General features: G+C 62.6%; 1 protein-coding gene across 12 annotated transcripts in view; it reads right to left on the bottom strand.

The window, feature by feature from the left end:
- Nucleotides 1–16247, bottom strand: part of FBRSL1 (fibrosin like 1) — a 98275-nt gene extending 82028 nt beyond the window's left edge. For 6 of the 12 annotated variants that reach the window (XM_055238091.2, XM_055238092.2, XM_055238085.2 and 3 more), the window contains exon 1: nucleotides 15526–16017. In XM_055238091.2, the coding sequence (XP_055094066.1) occupies nucleotides 15526–15816 (291 nt within the window). In that variant the 5' untranslated portion in view covers nucleotides 15817–16017. Of the gene's footprint in view, nucleotides 1–15525 lie in introns of all 12 variants that reach the window. The other 6 variants (XM_055238094.2, XM_055238093.2, XM_055238096.2 and 3 more) reach the window with 3 other exon arrangements.
- Between the last annotated feature and the right edge of the window lie 3267 nt (nucleotides 16248–19514).

The raw sequence follows: 19514 nt of genomic DNA, 5'->3' as shown, positions 1-19514 counted from the left end.
CCCTGTGGGCTTCGCCTGACAGGTTTCAGAGGCCCCACAGTAACGCCACAGCACTACCCTGCCCAGCTGCTGAGAGAGGCGTGACCAAGGAGGCCCAGTCAGGGGCCCTTGCCCGCCCCACCGCTGCACCCAACACCCCACCCTACGCAGTTGCTCAGTCACTCCACGTACACCTGAGGGGTTGGTGGTGCAGCTCAGAGACCACGCAGTGTCCCGTCCAAGGCCACCATGACAGGCAGCAGCGTGGCCACCCCCCCTCCTGTGAGGACTGGAGCTCCCCTTGGGGCAGACCACGGGTGGGGGTGGCGCCGGGACAGGAGTCCAGGCCAGACGGGGGCAGTCCCCAGGGACTGAGGGACAGTGTGTGCCCTGGGCAGCCCCAGTGTCCTCACTTGTAAGCTACGCAACAGCCCCACCCCCATGGGCGGTGCCAACCACCACACCAAGGATGCCTGGGCTCCATGGAAGGTAGGGCCCAGAAGGTTCGCATGGGGACGTGACATGAGCTCTGGGTGGGGGACCCTGCACCAAGCCAAGGAGAACAGCGGCGGCCGCGCGCTCACTCACTTCATCGTGTTCACCGCAGTGAGGTCTGTGCCAGGTGCTCTGCTAAGTGGTGGGTCAGGTCCCGCTTATCTTTTTGTTTGTTTGTTTCTGAGATGGAGTCTCACTGTGCTGCCCAGGTTGGAATGCAGCGGCACGATCTTGGCTCACTGCAACCTCTGCCTCCCGGGTTTAAACAATTCTCCTGCCTCAGCCTCCTGAGCAGCTGGGATTACAGATCACCACGCCCAGCTAATTTTTTTGTGTTTTTAGTAGAGACAGGATTTCACCATGTTGGCCAGGCTGGTCTCAAACTCCTGACCTCAGGTGATCCGCCTGCCTCAGCCCCCCAGAGTGCTGGGATTACAGGCGTGAGCCACCAGGCCCGGCCTGGGCCCTGCTTATCTAATCCACACAAACAGGACCCCATGAGTTGGTCACAGTGACCACCCCAGTGTCGAATGAAGACACAGAGAGGCCTGGAAGGGCTCCAGGAGCCGTGTCCCCAGCACCACCCATCACCCAGCCCCGCCCTGGGGTGCCAGCCAGGGCCGCCTCAGGCCACTGTCCCAGCTGCAGGAACCCCTGCTAGGCTGAGGCAGGCAAGGCCTTGAACCCCCCACAGGTCTGCAGTGCACACCTGGGTCAGCACACGTGGCACCACACCTGCGCACACAGGGGCCCTCCAGGAAGGCGCGGTGGAGGCCCTCCTTGCGCAAGGCCACTGCCGTGCAGTGGCGCCAGCACCCCCAGTAGTGGCTAGGGCCCCAGACCTCCCTGCTCCCCTCCCGGGAGGACCACCAGGGCTGGGCGCAGGCTGCCGTGACATTGCTAGACAGATTTTCCTGTAGCAATTCTATGCGACTGCTTTGGGCTCTCTTTTTTTTTTTTTTTTTTTATTATACTTTAGAGTTTTAGGGTACATGTGCAAAATGTGCAGGTTTGTTACATATGTATCCATGTGCCATGTTGATTTCCTGCACCCATTAACTCGTCATTTAGCATTAGGTGTATCTCCTAATGCTGTCCCTCCCCCCTCCCCCCACCCCACAACAGTCCCCGGAGCGTGATGTTCCCCTTCCTGTGTCCATGAGTTCTCATTGTTCAATTCCCACCTATGAGTGAGAACATGCGGTGTTTGGTTTTTTGTCCTTGCGATAGTTTACTGAGAATGATGTTTTCCAGTTTCATCCATGTCCCTACAAAAGACACGAACTCATCATTTTTTATGGCTGCATAGTATTCCATGGTGTATATGTGCCACATTTTCTTAATCCAGTCTATCGTTGTTGGACATTTGGGTTGGTTCCAACTCTTTGCTATTGTGAATAGTGCCGCAATAAACATACGTGTGCATGTATCTTTATAGGAGCATGATTTATAGTCCTTTGGGTATATACCCAGTAATGGGATGGCTGGGTCAAATGGTATTTCTAGTTCTAGATCCCTGAGGAATCGCCACACTGACTTCCACAATGGTTGAACTAGTTTACAGTCCCACCAACAGTGTAAAAGTGTTCCTATTTCTCCACATCCTCTCCAGCACCTGTTGTTTCCTGATTTTTTAATGATGGCCATTCTAACTGGTGTGAGATGGTATCTCAGTGGTTTTGATTTGCATTTCTCTGATGGCCAGTGATGAGGAGCATTTCTTCATGTGTTTTTTGGCTGCATAAATGTCTTCTTTTGAGAAGTGTCTGTTCATGTCCTCTGCCCACTTTTTGATGGGGTTGTTTGTTTTTTTCTCGTAAATTTGCTTTGGGCTCTCTTAATGTCATTACTGTACAGCACCAATAACATGCCTAATCACACTACGGTGAACCAGACATGGAGAGATAAATTCTACCTCAGCACACACAGAGCCCTACTGCCCCTCTTTGGGACGGGGCTGCCTGTTTACACCAAGGCCTGGCCCACCCCCTGCAGCCAGGTGGCCACGCCCTGCTCCTGAAACCACAGCAGGGGCCTCTCACCTCCTTGGCACCAGGCAGGAGGCTCTGGAGAACCGCCTACCCAAGACCTCACCTCCCTGGCACCAGGCAGGAGGCTCTGGAGAACCGCCTACCCAAGACCTCACCTCTCTGGCAGGCCCCTCTGCTTCCCACCTAGAGTGATGACCACGTTCCCCTGGGCAAAGCCAGGCCTGGAACCCCCAGGGATCTTCTCGGATGGGTGGGAAGCTGCTCTCCGCTGTGGGCAGGAGGCTGAGGGAGGCTGCAGCTGCTTGGCTCCCAGAACCTTGTTGGCTCACATCTTCGTCAGGCCTGTCTCTGTCATTCCAAGAGCTCAGGCCCAAAGCCCAGAGCCTCTGCCTCTCAACTGTGTTCAGTCTGGGTGCAAACCCCACAGCTCTCCCTGCAGAGCACTTCAGTGTCCGCTCAGCGCCCAGCTGGCATGGCTGCCTCCCATACCCGGGACCTGTGGTGGCCTGTGCCCCGACATCCCCTCTGCCTTGGGTCAAAAGCTGAACAGAAACTGGCACAGGAGACCCTACAGGGAGCCCCACCCATGGCCCCGTGTGGGGACTGGGTCTAATTACCCCTCCAGCTGCAAAGGTGGGATCGGGACCCTTTCCCACCGTGACCCATCTCCCCCTTGGCTCACACCCACCTGGTGGGCGACAGTCCCCACATCTCCCCCCTGCCCAGGGCGTCCCATGTCCAATGTCACCTTGGCCGGTTTCTTCTCACGGAGACCCCACATCACGCACCCATGGGGACTGCCCCGGCAAGCCTCACTGACACCTCACTTGTTCCAGAGGCCTCCAGGTCGTGCCCAGCTGCTCCTATGGCCTCCAGGATGTGGTCCTGCGGGCTTGTGGCTCATGCCTAGCCAGGGACCAGGAGCTGGGAGCTGGGCTGCCCCTGCAGGACCACCACAAGCATGGTGGCTGCTGCCTCTCGGGGCTGGCTGAGATTCCCGAGCACCCAGTGACGGCATGTGGCTGCACTCTAGGGGCAGGGAGGTAGGGTCAGGGCTCCTGGGGGGTGGGGTGGGAGGCGCGGCGCTGTGAGGCCCAGCTTGGCTGTTACTGCTGCACACCACCCCTTGGGAACTGTGGAGGCTGTGGCCTGGCCCTGTGTGGGCTGGGAAGAGCTACCCGGAGACAAGTCGGAGACCCAGACCATTGGGGACGGTGCCATGGAGAACAGCAGTGCTGCCTGAGATGGAGTGGTGCCAGGACGGGTATGAATGCAGGGGGCACGGCAGGTGGACAGGAGAGGGCGGGGGCAGGCGGGCATGGGGATGGTGGGCGTGAGGCCTGAAGCAGGGAGGTGGGGGATGGTGCGAGGGGCAGGCTGGTGTGAGGACCGCAGTGCAGCTACTGCTTGGTCCTGGTTTTATCCCAGGGTTCCAGTCCAGCCACGCCTGGAGAACCGTCTGATAGGGGCTGAGCCTGGAGGGTGAAAGAGGCTGCCCAGTCACCCTCTGACCAGCCCGACTGGGAGGCTGCTGTCACGCACCAGCCAGGCCTGGAGGTCAGTCCTGCTGTGCGCTCGGAGCCTCACTGATGCGTTCCTCCCTCCAGCTCCGATTTACTGGAAGGCGACGGATCACACCTGGCTGTGGCCCGCAGTCTCGTCCTTCAAACCAAAGGCCTTCCCCGCAGGATTCCTCTGGGCGGCCATGAGGGCCAGGGGTGGAGGGCCGGGGGTGGAGGGTTGAGGCAGCACCAGGGAAGATGGCCCAGGGTGGCAGTTTGCCAGGAGGGAGGTGATGAAGCGCTGGAACCTGCCCCGGCCACCAGTGGGGTCTGCCAAGGATTCTAGAAGGGCCCCCAGAGGGACAGACCACACCAATGCTGGCAGGTGGGGGAAAGCAGGCAGCTGCCCCCTCTGTCCCTAAGGAAATGGGGGGCTGCCGCAGGTTGGGGCGTGAGGACGCATCAGGATGGTGGTCAACACACTGAGAGGGACATGTCACTCTGACCCGGGAGGTCAACTCTTCAAAACGAACATATGTCCCGTCCGTGCACTCTCTGTACACACGGACTTCCTCACAGTAACGAAAAGAATAAAAGAAAAGGCAAGTCATTTGGATTTAGATTTAGATGAAGACAACAAAAAGGAGCCAGGTGTTGGAGACGCCGGGCAGGTGAGGCTGTCCCCAAACGGGGGAGGCAGGGCAGGACCCTGTGAGCTGAGATCTGGGCAGCCAGTCGAAGGAAGGAGAGGAGCCACGGGCCTGGGTGTCCTGCTCCCCGCCAGCTGCTGCTCAGCCGCCCTGCATGCTGGGCCCTGCTGTGCGGCCAGCACTGCTAGGACAAGGAGTCCACCGCTGGGGTCTCACCCTCTCCAGAGGCCCCTGTCCCGGCCCCTCCCCTCACTGGCCCCTGCACAGGAATGGGCTGTGCATTTGCTCACGGCAGCCCCTCTCACTCCTGTCCAAGGCCTTGGGCCCCGAGCAGAAGGCAGGCTCAGGCTTCATTTCCATGGCCCACTCTGGCCCCTGTGAACCCATGACGGCAGCTAGGGCACCCAGAGCACCAACCACCGGGGCTGGGCTTTGTCAGCCCACACTGGTCTCTGAAGCTCCTGGCCGTGGGAGCCCCTCCCTCGGCCACTCACCCCTGCTGACAGCTGCCACTGGTGATCCCACGTAGCAGCCTGGGACACACAGAGCCTCTTCCTCAGCCATGGGAGGGCGGCCCGGGCCCACGCTAGCCAGGTGTTGCTAAAGCCACAGGCCTGGGGTGCGAGGACCACAGGGGCAGCCGCCGCTCGGCCCCAGCTTTATCCCAGGATTCCAGTCTAGCTGCGCCCACAGAACTGACGACCCCCGGGGCTAGGGGCTGGTAGGGACTGGGCTCCAAGAGTGAACAGGACTGCGAGGCTGACCCACTTCTGACCTCAGGGCCTCGGGGAGGAGAGTTGCAGGGGGACCAATGTAGCCCCCACCCAGTCCAGTCCACGTCGGGCGCCCGGTCCACATCAGGGTCCCCCTCCCTGGGCAGTCGCTGCAGGCCCCTTGGGCTCCTTCCCCGCCCAGCTCCCGGCCACATGGTCCCTGGGGAGAGACACGCAGCCATGCCGGCCACAGGACAGGGTGTGAGGGGCAGGCAAGTGAGGCATGGGATGAGGGTCTGGCTGAGGACAGCCAGAGGCCTGCTGCGGTATGAGCAGCAGCAACTGGGGCAGGGGCCAAGGGCTGTGGGGAACACCGAAGCAGGAGAGGTTAGAGGGGGTGGGGCTGTGGCAGGGCCTGAGCTCCCTGTGAGGGCACAGACTGTTCCAGGCTGGATGGAGTCTGCAGGGCCTGAGCTCCCTGTGAGGGCACAGACTGTTCCAGGCTGGATGGAGTCTGCAGGGCCTGGGCTCCCTGTGAGGGCATGAACAGGCTGTCCCAGGCTGGATGGAGTCTGCAGGACCCTGGGCTCCCAGGCAGGACAGCAGCTGGATGAGGTCTGATTCAGGAAACTACGGACTGAGTGAGTGGAGGGGCCAGGACAGGGGACGGGGACAGGGCCAGGACTCCCTGGAGGCTGGTCTGGACACACAGCAGGACCGGCTGGCCCTACGGGGGACAGAGGACAGGGAGCAGAGAGGCCAGCCCCATGGGCCCAGGCCAGAGAGGGGCAGCCCCAGCCTCCAGCCCTTGCCTGAGTTCTGATCCTGCTCAGCCACTCGCCAGCAGTGTAGACACGGGAAGTGACTGCACGGCTCTGTGCCTCGGGTTCCTCCTGTGCAGCATGGGGACAGCACAGCACCCACCGTGGGGGCTGCCGAGAAGAGCAGGTGCGATGCACACAAAGCCCTGGAGCTGTGCCTGGGCCTGGAGCCCGGGCCCCGCTGCCTTTCCGTCACTGTCACGGCTGCTCAGCAGCAAGGCTCGGTGGTGGGGCCACGCGTAAGCCTGGGACACACTCGGCTGCTCTGCTCTCTAAAGCCGCCCAGCCAGGACCAAGTTCTCAACAGAGGGAAGGTGGCAGCCACAGACTGGGCAGGCGTCCCTCTGGCCTCAGTGGGGCAGGGTCACGGCGTGCAGCTCCCAGCCCCAGACGCTTGATGGCTCCTGCAGAGTCCAGAGGGCAGTGCCGGCGCCTCCTGAGCCAGACACCACGGATTCCGGCCAGAGGGTCCCGGGTGCACGCACATGGTACACACACGGTACACACACGGGCTGGGAAGACGGGCGTGGAGACCTCGATGCCTGTCTGGGCTACAGAGGGCCCGGCAGCCCACCCGGCCTCCTCCCTGACGCCAGCACAGCTCTGGGGAACCCCATCCACCCCACAGGCCAGCTTTCTACGCAAACCAGATCAGCACGCTCTGCTGTGCCAATGGAGCTGTGGCTCGGCGGCCGTTTTGTCCCTCACACTCCTCAGGGCGCCTGCTGTCCTCCACGGGTACGTGGAACCAAGTGCCCCATTTGCCCTGAGTCCCCAGAGCACCTCATCTCACGGAGTTTAGGTACTGCACAGCGCCCCACCCCCCAGCCCTGCAGCCCCCCAGCCACAGCCCCCAGCGGTCTCCAGACAGTCTGCCACCAGCACCCCAAACCCGTACCACCTGCCACACGTGCCCTTCCTGACGGGCTCTCAGGAACCGCCACACCACGGTGCTGCCCCCTCACAGCCTGCACTCTTCCCCAGAAGCCCTCGTGTCCTCCTCTGTGACTCCTAGCCTCCGACGACAGCCTGTTTACTGCCATCCCAATACTCGCTGGCAACGGGGCCCGTGGGTGTATCTTGGGGGCTGGCCCAGGGCCTGGCACACAGCCGGTGCTCAATAAATGCTTATAGAGTCTGTCAGGGAAAGCAGAACAGCTTAGAACCCTTCCCTGCTGGCCAGCGGCTCGCCTGGCCTCTCCCAGAGGTCCAGCACCACTGCTGCCTAGCACCACCCCTGCCTGGCCGGCCCTGGAGGCTCCACTGTGCAGCAGCAAGACCTGGGCAGAGCATAGATCTGGAAAGGGCGGGGCGGCTGCCGAGGCTGGATGAGGCCCACCAGTCCGAGGGACAGTCTGGCCACCCAGGCTCCTGGAGGCCTTGCAGAGAGGGGACAGCAAAGGCGGCAGGTACCCTTGGTCACATACACAGGCATAAGGGGCCCAGACTGCTGTGGTGAGGGCAGAGGAAGCCCGCTGAGCAGACGGGAGCATGGGCAGGTGGCCACGAGACCTGGCTGGGGTTGTCGGCCTCTCTGCCCAGCCCCCAGTGGGGTGAGTACCATGGCCAAGCCTCAGTTTCCATGCATCACACAGGGTAGCTGCAGCTGCGCCTCCAGCTGTCCTGGCCCACGGGGACACCAGCACCTGATGGTTCTTCAGCCTCCAGCCTCCCTCCCCTAGAACAGGTTGGTGGCCACCCAAGCACAGCCCCACCCAGCTCTGCAAGGCCCACCCAGGGAGGGGCACAGCCAAGTCCCACCCAGGGTCGCCTGCTGACCAGGAGGGAGGGCCCTGTGCAGTAGCACCTCGAGGGGCCCTGGCACCTCCCAAAGCTCCCAGGGGATCTGGACATGCCAGGCTGTAGGGCAGGAGACCCCAGACTTCCACGACCCACATCCCCACATGGGGGTGGTAGGGGCAGCCCAGGACAGGTGTGTGGGGATGGCCCATCCTCATTTCCATGGAGGGTCTGTAGAAGGATGAGAGTGGAGGGCTAGGGGCCGGGAGGGGGTGGGCAGCCACAGATCCACTCTGCTGCTCAGCCTCCAGCAGGGACCTCCAGAGATTGGCCAGAAGGTGTGTGACAGGCAGGTGGCTGCTGCGGCGCCTCTGCAAGGGTGGCTAGGGCCCTGTGGGTCCCGAAGGCCTCCCCACTGGAACATTCCGACTGCTGTCACATCCCAACACAGCCCCCGGCCCCATGCTCCCCGCACAGGCCTCACTGTGAGCGTGGGGCCCGGAGAGAGACCCACACCCACACAGGGGGCACGCAGCTGTGGGTCCTGACAGATCTGGATGGCCGGCTCTCCCCGCCGGCCACCTCCCCAGGCTCCCAAAGAAACAGCACGAACTCTCCCCAGAGGCCCTGTGGGCCAGCTCTCCTGGGGTGCAGGCCAGGCTCAGCGACGGACCTCCCAGCTGCTGCCACACGACCACTTCAGATGCCACACGCTCCTGGGGTGGGGCCGGGGAGGACATCAGGCCCGAGGAGTCTCTGGGGGAGGCACATGCGTGGCACAAACACACACATCACACGCCACAAGCCCTGGCCCTCCCTCAGGGATCCGCGGGCTGCTTAGATGCTGACCCTTGTTTAGGGACAAATGGCTTTGTCATGGGCCTCACAGCGGGAGTCAGGGCCTGACCCTGGGCCACTGAGAAGGGTTAGATCCCCAGCCCAGGACTGCCTCAGCAGGTGCGAGGCGGTGCCCTAGGGGTCCCGAGGCCCAGAGCCTGGATTCTAGCCTGGGGCCACCCACTGAGCTCATCTAGACAGGGGCAGGAGGCCTGGGGGCACTGAAGGGTGGTCAGGCCTGTGGGCTCCTGAAAGCAGGAACTGAGGCCAGAGGGGGTCCTGGTGCCATCTGGGTAGGGGAGTATGGAGGGGGAGTCTGGAGGGAGGGGGCAGCCTGGGACACAGGGGTCACTCAGGGACTCCTGGAGACTCAGGTGGGCTGGGCTCCTCCCATGGCTGCCTCTGACTTAGGGCAGTCAGGCTGGGTCTGCCCCGGGACCTTGGCCCAGCTCTGTGGTCCTCCTACTTAGAGGGCCCTCCTGACCCGGCCAGGCCACCCCAGGCTCCTCTCCCCCAGCCTCCACTTCTAGTGAGGTGGTCCCATGGCCCCTCCCTCATTACCCGTGTCCCCACCCCAAACCATGCTGACTTGGGGTCTCTAACTGGTCACCAGTAAATGGACTGGAGTACTGGGACCCGAGTGTTCTGTCCAGGCGCTGAGAAAGTGGTTAATTCTTATGCCATTTTGACGTTACAGAAAAAGATGAAAAGTTCCCAACCAAAATGCAGCAGAACCAGCGGAAGCAAGACTACCAGACTAACTTTACTAGAAACAGAGTGGCAAAAATCCGAACCGTCGGCAAACAACCCGAAATGAGACTCCACCAACACGGCCCGCCAGGGCCACGTCCGGAGTTCAAGGACAGCCCGACAGCAACAGCACGGACGCCGCAGGGCCTGGGAAGGAAGGGCCGGGCGCCGGCACAAGCTGGGCAAGCAGGGCCACCCCTACCTGATGCTGGACCAGAGACGCGCCCCGCGCAAGACAGGGCGCCCATCAGAATGCGGGGAAACAGGGAAGGAGGGAGAAACACAGATACCCACAAACAACAACACCAATCCTCACGCTCTGGACACACAAATCCAGCGCAGCCACGGGGAAGCAGCAACGTCACAGCCATGTGCAGACGCCAGCAGGGCCAATGACAACCCCCTAAGAGTCCCCTAGAAACTGCCCATGCTGAGGAGAGAATTCAACAAAGTGCCCAGGTAGAGATGTCAGGTGGGAAGACAAACAGCAACAACGAGCCAGAAAACACAGTGAAATGAGGCTTCCAGAGTGACAAAAACACAAGCCCAGGTAAATACACAACACAAGCCCCTCAGCAGGGAGGGACCCTCACGACCATCGGGAGCCTTAAAACTGCCACCCACGGACAGCAGGGCCAGTTCTGGGCACTTCTCTTTCTCTAGAGAAGCAATCACACAAAGGAGAAATATGGGAGACGTCTAGCGACAGACCTCCCCGTAAGGACAGCTAGGGCACGAGAGCCTAGTCGGGAATGAGGGGTCTGGTGTGGGTCTGGCTCCCTGCTGCAGGACTGTGCGGTGAGTCACAGAGACCCCGGGAGACCCCTCCAGGCAAAGGGCAGCCGGCACCAGGCCCCAAATGCGAAGGTGCACAGCACGTGCGGAGGCGCAGGCTCGCGGCGTAGCCACAGCAAGGACGGGAAGGCCTTGGAAACCTGAGCCACGAAGTGACAGGCCCAAGCAGCCGGGGGGGAGGGGATGGGGAAGAGGGCCGGTGACTGTCCTGCTGTAACAGCCCCGACCCCGAGGCCAGCAAACCACTGGGCAGGGGCCCGTAAGGGGCAGAACCACAGGCAGAGGACGCAGAACCTTCCCAGAGCCAAAGCAGGCCAGGTGCAGGCCCTGCTCCAGCCATGGCAGGGCCTGAGGAGCTGCTGGCCCCCAGACAGGGCCTGGACAGGTGGCGGGCACCCACATGGACCGAGGGGCCAGCGACGCTGCTTTCAGGGCCTCTGCGTCCACCTCCCCCGAGGGAGCAGCCCTTGCCCACAGCTGTGGGACTCTCTGGGAGGACAGGAATCCACGCAGCCTCCAGGCAGCCCCTCACTGTCACAGGGCGGGCCCCGGCTTAGCTCTGCACCCCTGCCCCATGGCTGTGGGTAAAGCACTTCCCCTCTCTGTGCCTCAGTTTCCCCACCTGGAGACCAGGAAGCAGCCACAGGGAGTTCCCTGGGCTGAAGCCTGCCCTCTCCCTGGCTCTCCTCACTGAGCCCAAATGTCTGCGGTCTCAGCCCCCACCCCCATCTGTCTGAAAGATGGGCCAGGCATGGACTCACAGTACCCCCGGCAAACTCAGCCGCCCCTGGCACCACCAACAGTGTGGCCTCAGTGGTCCCCGGAGGTCCAAGTGACACTGTCAGGCCCCACACACGGTGCTCGGCGGGCCGGGCCCAGCCCCCACATGGCCAGGTCACACTTTCAGCCCAGACCCTATGCCTGGGCTCTTGCTCCTGGAACCCTGGCCACTCTGTGAAGCCCACCAGGCCCACTACGGGCTCACAGAGAGACCACTTGGCTCAGCCACCAGGATGCAGGGCAGGGCAGGGCAGGGCAGTGTCTGGGCCAGTCCCTCACACCCTCACATTCCCCACCACGGTCCGTGTCTCAAAACCTGTACCCTCCCCTTGGCCAAGGCCCACCGGCTCCAGGCTCACACCCTAAGCCCACCAGGGTTCTGGGCCATTTTCAGCAGGGGTCACAGCTCGCCCACAGACAGACCTGGGAGGCTGGGGGCCGCACATGCTCAGTAGCCTAGGATTTCTTAAGCACAACCGTCTGTGCGGGTTCAGCAGCGTTTTGGGTACATGTCCTGTGGTTTATGCTGAGCAGAGAATGTGGAAGCACAGGCGTTAGAGGAGGCCGCCGGCCACCGAGCCAGGATGCCGGGTGCTTTCCTTCCGCCTTTATTCCTGGGACACACGTGGACCTTCTGAGTGGCCTGTGTGCCAGTCAGGGAACAGCTCAAGCTTCAGAATGCACCTTCTTTATGGAGCTTGACGTGTGAACCACGTGAAAGTCACCAGGTGAAAGTGATTTGCTGTTTGAAAAATGCAAATTAACCAAAAATCACAGACACCAGACCAGAATGGTAGTGTCCGCCTGCAGCTGGTGGCCAATGTGCTCCCAGGCACCCTGCCACCTCCCTGTGGCCCAGGCGCAGCCCAGAGCACCATGGCCAGCGTCGCTGGGGCTGTGCGGCCAGCATGTGGGAGTGGGCGGTGCAGCCCACTGGGCTAAGCAGGCCTGGCCTATCTCCCGGGAGATGCAGGGACCGGCACAACCTGTTCTGTGGCCTGAGGCCAGATAAGGATGGCCTTTGCTATGTGGGAAGACGGGGTCTGCACAGCCCTGGATACACCTCTCAGACCCCAGCCTTCTTGGGAGGACCGCAGGTAGAGAACAGCAGCACTGATGGGGCACTTACGGCCACAGCACTGCTCCAACGGTAGGGGGCTTCCCGTGTCCTCTGGTCAGTACAACCAGGGGACAGAGCTGTCACAGGAAACAAAAGGGACAGCAAGAGCCATGTTCCCAAGCACCCAGAGTCCCCGGTCAGAGCAAGAGCAGGGGAGAGGCCAGAGGGGCTTCCTCAGGCCTCCTGTCCCCACAAACCACTGCCCCTGGTTACAGAGTAAAAGGTCAAGCGGGCTGGCTCAGGTCTGCCGCGCCGCCCCACCCACCCCAGCACACACAGCCCAGCACGCCCCTCTGCAGGTCCTCAGCTCTGCCACAGGGTTCCCATCTCCATCCGCAGTTAATCATTAACGCTGTCCCCAGGGCTGCAGGCACACCCTGAGCCAGGCCATACCCTGGCCCTCCTCAGCCCACAACCACCACCACCACCATTCAGGGAGTGCCCACTGTGTTCACAGCACACATAGACACAGGAACAGGATAAGTGGGGACTCCTCCTCCCCTACAGGAGCACATATAAATGTGCAGGTGCTGGGGGCCTGCCCCGGGCACAGAATGGCCTGTGTGTCCCATCCAGGGCACAGAAAAGGGGCAGGGACCTGCCTGGGGCACAAAACAGATACAGAGACCTGCCCCGGGCACAGGGCAAGGGGGGCCTGTTGAGACAGGCGGGGAGGGTGGTCTGCCTGGGGGCAGAAGGGGCTGCGAGTGGGGGGCCTGCCCCAGGGGCCGGGGCTGGGGCCGAGAGTTGGTCCCAGCACGTGTGGGGTCTGGGTAGGAGGTAACAGGACTCCTGCAGGCAGGCTACACCTCCCCGGCAAGTCTACACCTGTGTGTGGTTGTTTACACCACTGCAGTGTCCCACGGGCACGACCCAGCCTCTGGGGTTACAAGGGCGTCCTCCAACTCCTGAGTGTCCCATCCTCCAGCATCCCAGAGTAGGAAGCGCCCCCAAGACGCGGGTGGGGCAGAGGGACTGTGAGCGAAGGTGGCAGAGCCAAGGGCAGGCTGTGCCTCTGGGCTGGGTCCTGGTGGCCACATCTCCCTCGATGTCCCGTGTGGGTGGCCTCGCAGGGCAGCGCCCGCTCACTCCAAGACCAGACAGGCGTGGCACCCAGTGCTCCTTGCTCTGCCTCAACGGGGAGCCTCGAGGTCCCCATCTGTGGAATGGGGGCATCCAGCCCTCCTCGTGGGTCATTTGAGGAGTAAACGAGTTGATGTCTGTGAAGGGCAGCTCAGAACATTGCCTGGTGGAGACAATGCTTACTGAACCAGTCACTACTATTGATACGATTATGATTTATCTGAACTTTGGGGAAAAACCACCACACTTTGGCAAAAAATGCGGCCAACCAAGACACGTGTGGGACGATCATGAGGTTATGACTTGTGCAGAAGCCCCGTACTTTCCCAGGCAGGCTCCGAAGGGCAGAGGAAGGGACATGAAACCACCCCGGGGTGCTGTGGTTGTGTTAATGCCACGCAGAAGCAGACTTGTCTCACTATGACCTGGGGGGCCGGCTGGTCTAAGCCGAAGTCACCAAAACCCACTGAACCCACTGCCTGCAGGCTGGGGGCACGTGACCCTGCCAGAGCAGGTGGACAGCCGGTCAGAGCCGCTGCAGGCAAAGCACGTGGGCCTGGGATTGGCCCTGGGTCTCCTCACTCACTGATTGCTGACACACGCATCTGGGGCACTTTCTACACGTCCAGCTCTTCCCAGCACCAGACCCCATAGGAGACGCACAGGACAGCACAGTGTCTGCTCTCCTTCAGCTCACAAGTTCTTGTGGGAGAGGATAATGGAGAGCAAAGACATCCTAAAACAGCTTCGCAGAGCGGGGATGACAGGAAGAAGGTGGGCAACGTCGACGGGGGTGGGGGGCACCACTTCAGAGGAGTCGGAGGTGACATTTTTGCAGAGATACAAAGGCACCAAACATCAGGCAGGCAGAGAACGGCAGGGTACAAGGGCTGACCCGCTCGGAGCAGTGAGGAGGCCGCGGTTAGGGACCCAGGAGGTGCGGGTGGGTGGCGACAGCTCTGGAAAGTGGGCATCGTCGCGGTCTCAGCTGCAGTGCAGGAGCCGAGCGCAGGGCCTGGCTTGCAGTACGTGCTCAGTACACGTACAGTCTGTCATTATCACCACTGAGAGGGCAGAAGACAGCCCCAGGGCCATCCCGTCCCAGCACAGAGCAATGGTGTGTGCCAGCCCTGGAGCCATCTAATAATGTGCACGACAGAGGATGGCCAGCCTGTGTGATAAGCCTGGCCACCACCCCCTGTTCCTGGGCCCACAGGAGCCCCAGCTCTGTCCGTGCACTCGGGACACGAAGCCCCAGCTCTGTCTCTGCACTCGGGACACGAAGCGGCACCTGTTCTGGGGCCACTTCCCTGGCCACCGGCCCTGACCCAAGGCTCTCTACAGTCCCCAGAGTTTGGATGAGAACTTAAAGAGGACTTGCTGCTTCAGGGGCCTGCAGCAGGCATCTCCCCTTTTCCCAAAGCTCAGCTTCTGAGACTGGGGGATCCCAGGCCATGGGCTCCCAAGCCCCTGGAAAAGTGAGAGGGATTGGAAATGGGGTGATTCTGGGAGTCAAAGTCCAGCAGATGAGGGTCCCCCAAAGTAAGTGCTGCACAGGGCACACCTCGATGGGCGGGTCTCTGCCCTGGTGGAGGGCGCCTTGCTAGCATTCCTGCCCATGCCAGTCCTGGGGAGACAGTGCCTGCCCCAACTCTCAGACAGCATTTAATTTCCTTCTCTGCTCAGCTGGGTTCACGCAAGAGGGGCAGTATTTGCTCAACAAATATTGCCCGTCAGCCAGACAAGCAATATTTTTTGCCAATCTATTAACCATGCAGCAGGCAGCAGTCACCAAGAGGGGTCTTGAGATTAACCCTCCTTCTCCCCTTCTCAGCAGAGCCCTCGAAGGGAGGAGGGAACGGGATGGCCCGCGGAGTATCCATTTTATCACCACCTCCCTAAGATCCAGTACTACTCCCTAGCACGTCCTGAACCAGGCAGAGCGATATGCTGGCAACAGAAACACAACCGATAAAAGGCCGACGGTGCTGTCAGACAGCCCCCAATTTCGAAGCGTGGATTTTTTTGCCTCTGCAACTCAAAACGTCCCCAAACCCAACCGACGCTGCTGGGTCTTCCAGATGCGACGGTCTGGGCAAGCGGTGGGCACCCAGGGTCCCTGGAACGGGGACCAAGTGGCCGGGGCTTCCCCTCAGGGCTGCCCACGGCGCGGGCGGTCGCAAGCCCAGGGGTCCCGGGATCGCCCGACGCGTCAACTCCGGGCCCCGTTCTCGCCTCAACGCCGGCGAAGCCGCGCCCGTCCACCTACCTCCAGGGCCTCCAGGGTGCTGAAGCTGGCGATGGCGAAGCCGTCGATGACCTCCTCCTCCTGCGAGCTGGACTCGCGGCGGCGGCGGCGCGAGGGACGCGCGGCGCGGGGCGCGGGGGCGGCGCCTCGGGGAGGCGCGCCGCGGAGGCCCGCGTTCTCCTTGCCGGGGCTGGGTTCGGGCTCGTCGCCCGACGACGGGCTCTGGGCGCGGGCGTCAAGGGCGGCCTCCCGGCGCCGGCCACGGTCCCGCTGCGCTCGCGAGCGCCGGCTCGGGCGGACCTTGGCCTCCATGGCGGCGCGTGCGCCCCGTCGGGCCGGTGACCTTGACGCCCCGCGCCTGGCTCGCAACAGGCGGGCTCCCTCGGCTACGCGGCGCCGCTGGGCTGAGTGTGCGCCGCGCGGGCTCCGGCCCTGGGCGGCGGCGGGCGGCGGGCCGGGCCGGGCATGCCGGGCGCGGGGGGCGGCTCAGCCCCGGGCCCGGCGCGGCCTGGGACCCCCGGCGCGGGCGGTTGGGCGCATCGGCGGGGGCGGGCCCGGCGCTCAGCGGCCCTCGGCCGCCCCCCCGGGGGCGCGCCCCATGCGCGCGGCGCGGGGATCGGGCCGAGCGGGCGGGGCCGGGCGGGCGCGGCGGGCGGCAGGCGGGCAGGAGGCCGAGCTCCTGGGCACCGGGCTCGTGAGGCGGCGGCGGCGGCGACGGCGCCCCGAACAGATAACAACTGACGCACTTCCGCCCGGCTGCGCTCGCCAGAGGAAGTGAGAGCCGCCGCGAGCGCCCGCGCGCCCCGCCCCGACCACGCCCCTGCCCCGCCTCGCTCACAAGGCTCCGTCCCCCGCGCTCACGCGGCCCGCCCCGCTCACAAGGCTCCGCCCCCTCCCCGCCCCCAGGCTCCGCCCCCTCCGCGACCCGCTCACGCAGGCCCCGGCCCCGCCCCGCCCGGCCGCCCTCGCTCATTCAGGCCCCGCCCCGCCCGCAGGTGCCCGACCTTTGGCCTCGCCCCCTACCCCCGCACCGCCCCGGCGCCCCGACCTCCCGTGCAGCCCTCGGTGGTCTGCGCGGCTCCTTCAGGGGAGGGCGCTAGGCTGTCGCGACCCCTCCGCGGGCACCTACGGGCGGCGCTCTCCAAGCGGGAGGCGGGGGCAGCGCCGCCCTCCTCTGCGGGGCGGGGGTCCCCGGCCGTGGGCGGCTTCCGAGGAGGACGAGGGGCCTCCGGTCTCGCGGAACCTAAGTCCTGCCCTCGGCGAGCGTGGAAGGGACGGGGAAGGGGCGGGGAGGACGGGGGGAGGGTCCTTGGCCAGGCGGTGCCCCCTCCCCGCGCCCCCGCGGACCCGCCCAGGCCTCCTAGGATGCGTTAGGGGTCTGCCCGCGTCCCTGCCCCGCGCCACGTGCCCCCCAAGTCCCACAGGAAGGCGGCTGCTGCCACCGAGACCCCCGGGAACGCGCTCAGCGGGGCGGGGGTAGCTGCCAGGCACGGAGCGCAGTGTGGAGGGCGGCGCGGGCAGGAAGCGCACGGGGGCGGCTGCGGTAGAGGGGCAGGCGCGGGGCGAACTTCCTCCTCCACCCCCAGGACAGGCTGAGCTCGGAGGGTCCTGCCTGTTGGGGTTTTCTGAGCTCCGGGGCCCCTTGCGTGTGGGCACTGCAGTCATTGATTCATGCAGCGCGTATTTGACAGATGCCTCCTGTGTCAAGGCGCTGTTGGTGACCCTGCAGCAGCTGAGATAGACGACCCTCTTAGAAGTGCGAGAGAGACCCTGAACACAGGGCCAAATAGGGTATCAGCCAAGGGTAATCTGAAGAAAAGCGAACGGGGAGGTGTCACAGAGAGTGGGCATTGGATGGTCCAGAGGGCCTTCCAGAGGAGTGACGACTCCGAGCCCCACGCAGTCATGGGGACCCTGTTTCAGGTCGGGGCTACACCCCTGCACAGGTCCTCGGAGGAGAATGGTGGTTTGCTGGAGGGCGGAGGGGAGGGTGCCCAAGACAGTGGTGGGACCCTGCCCTCGGTTGCCCTTAGTGGGAAGGGGTCCTCGCCCACTCTGCGGGGTCCACTTTAGTCTGCCTCTGAGAGAGCCGACTGGCGGCCTCTTGTGCAGGGCAGGAAGGGTGTGGTCCAGGCACCACGGGCTGTTTGCTGGTCTGAGGCAGTCGGGAAAGTAGCTCACTGGGGTGGGGGGACTTCCTGTTCACCCAGCCTCTTCCAGTCCACCCAGGCTGCTCTCTGGTTCCCCGTCAAAGCCTCTCCAGGGTGGGGGCAGGGTCCCCCTCCCCCTCTTCCCATTCCGGGTTTTGTTAAACCGTGGTTTCACCCTCCAGCATCCTCCCTTTTGATTTTTAAAAGCCTCATTAGGAAGACAGAAACGGACCCCGAGCAGTTTCTCCATGCATGCCTGCTCCCGAATTCCCCTCCCTGGACAGAAGGCCAGGAAATGTGGGCGAGGGTCACCCAGATGGCATTTCAGGCTCTTGTTTAGATACAGGCCCCTTCCTGAGCAGCCTGGGAGTCCTCACCTGTTCCCGAGGCTCCCAGAGGCCACCCCACCCCAGGCTGGGCCCAGAGGTCAGTCAGACTGCAGGGGGCATCCTGTGGGCACCCCCTCCCCCCCAGAACAATTGCTTGGGAAGGTCTGAGATTCTGGTTTTGAAGTTTCTTTTTCTTTCTTTCTTTTTTTTTTTTTGAGACAGATTCTCACTCTGTCACCCAGACTGGAGTGCAGTGGCGTGATCTTGGCTCACTGCAACCTCCGTCTCCCGGGTTCAAGCCATTCTCTTGTCTCAGCCTCCCAACTACCTGGGACTATAGGCCCGTGCCACCATGTCTGACTAATTTTTTGTATTTTTAGTAGAGATGGGGTTTCGCCATGTTGGCCAAGCTAGTCTCCAACTCCTGACCTCAGGTGATCTACCCGCCTCAGCTTTCCAAAGTGCTGGGATTACAGGTGTGAACCACCGTGCCCAGCCTGAAGTTTCTGATTATAGAAATACAGTTTCTTTATCAGATCTCTGAAGACATTCAGATGGGTGACCCCAGTGAAGGGCAGGGGCTCTGTAGACCTCCTCAGGGGCTTCCTTTTTGGGCTCCCCCCCGGGTTTCCCTGGCTGTCCTGGGGGAGGCGTCCCCAGGTGCCTTCTCTCCTTTGATCCATTTCCAGGTGTCCAGATGGCCAACCAGGGACCAGCCGCCATCTCTGGAGTTCTGGGCTCAGGTGCTCCCCAGGGAGGGCTTGCTCTGGGAACCTTCTCTTCCAGGAGAAAGCAGCTGAGCTACATGCTGGATGGGAAGCCCTTGGGAGGGAGGCTGGGCTGGGGGTGGTTTCTGACAGATGCGTGTTTGCCTGCTTGCGGACCGGGCTGTGTCTCCGGGAGCACGCATCACAGTGACCGGACATCCCACCCAGGACTCCGAACCTCCCCGGGGCTTGCCAGGGCCCTGAGCAGAGCTTGCAGCACGAGCCCCACCCCCCACACTCCCACTGACTTCTTGGTGTGGTGCAGGGCGGACCTCCTATGCTTGTTTGGTTTTTCAGTTTGTGTGCTCACACATCTGCCCTCTCTTGCCCCAGGCAGGATGGGGTGCTTTGGAAGGTAGAGACTGCAGCGATTAGGAGACTCCTAGGCCAGTGGTCTGCAGAGCTCAGAAGTGGAGGGAATGGCTGGGTTGTCCGGACAGTGGCCACCAGCCACAGGTGGCTCAAGCCTCTGCAGTGTGGCAAGTGCAACTGAAGAACTGGATTATACATTTTACTTCTAGACTTTAATCTCAAATATGACAGCCCGTGGGGCTGGTGGCTACCACACTGGACAGGGAAGTTCTAGACTGGCTCGCCTGGGCCCCAGCCTCAGCTCTGCCACCCACTTAGAATATTTCAGGCAAATGATTTAACGTGCTTCCATTGTCCCGTCTATAAAGTGGGGGTGGTGTGGCGATCAGGCGTCCTGCTGTCGGGGGTCTGAAAGCCCCTGGGTGCGTGTCAATCGGTGTGTGAGTCGATGG

Source organism: Symphalangus syndactylus, chromosome 13 (assembly GCF_028878055.3).
Source record: "Symphalangus syndactylus isolate Jambi chromosome 13, NHGRI_mSymSyn1-v2.1_pri, whole genome shotgun sequence".
Lineage (NCBI taxonomy): Eukaryota > Metazoa > Chordata > Mammalia > Primates > Hylobatidae > Symphalangus > Symphalangus syndactylus.
Note: the sequence above shows the minus strand (reverse complement) of the source record. Positions and strands in the feature narration are given on the sequence as shown.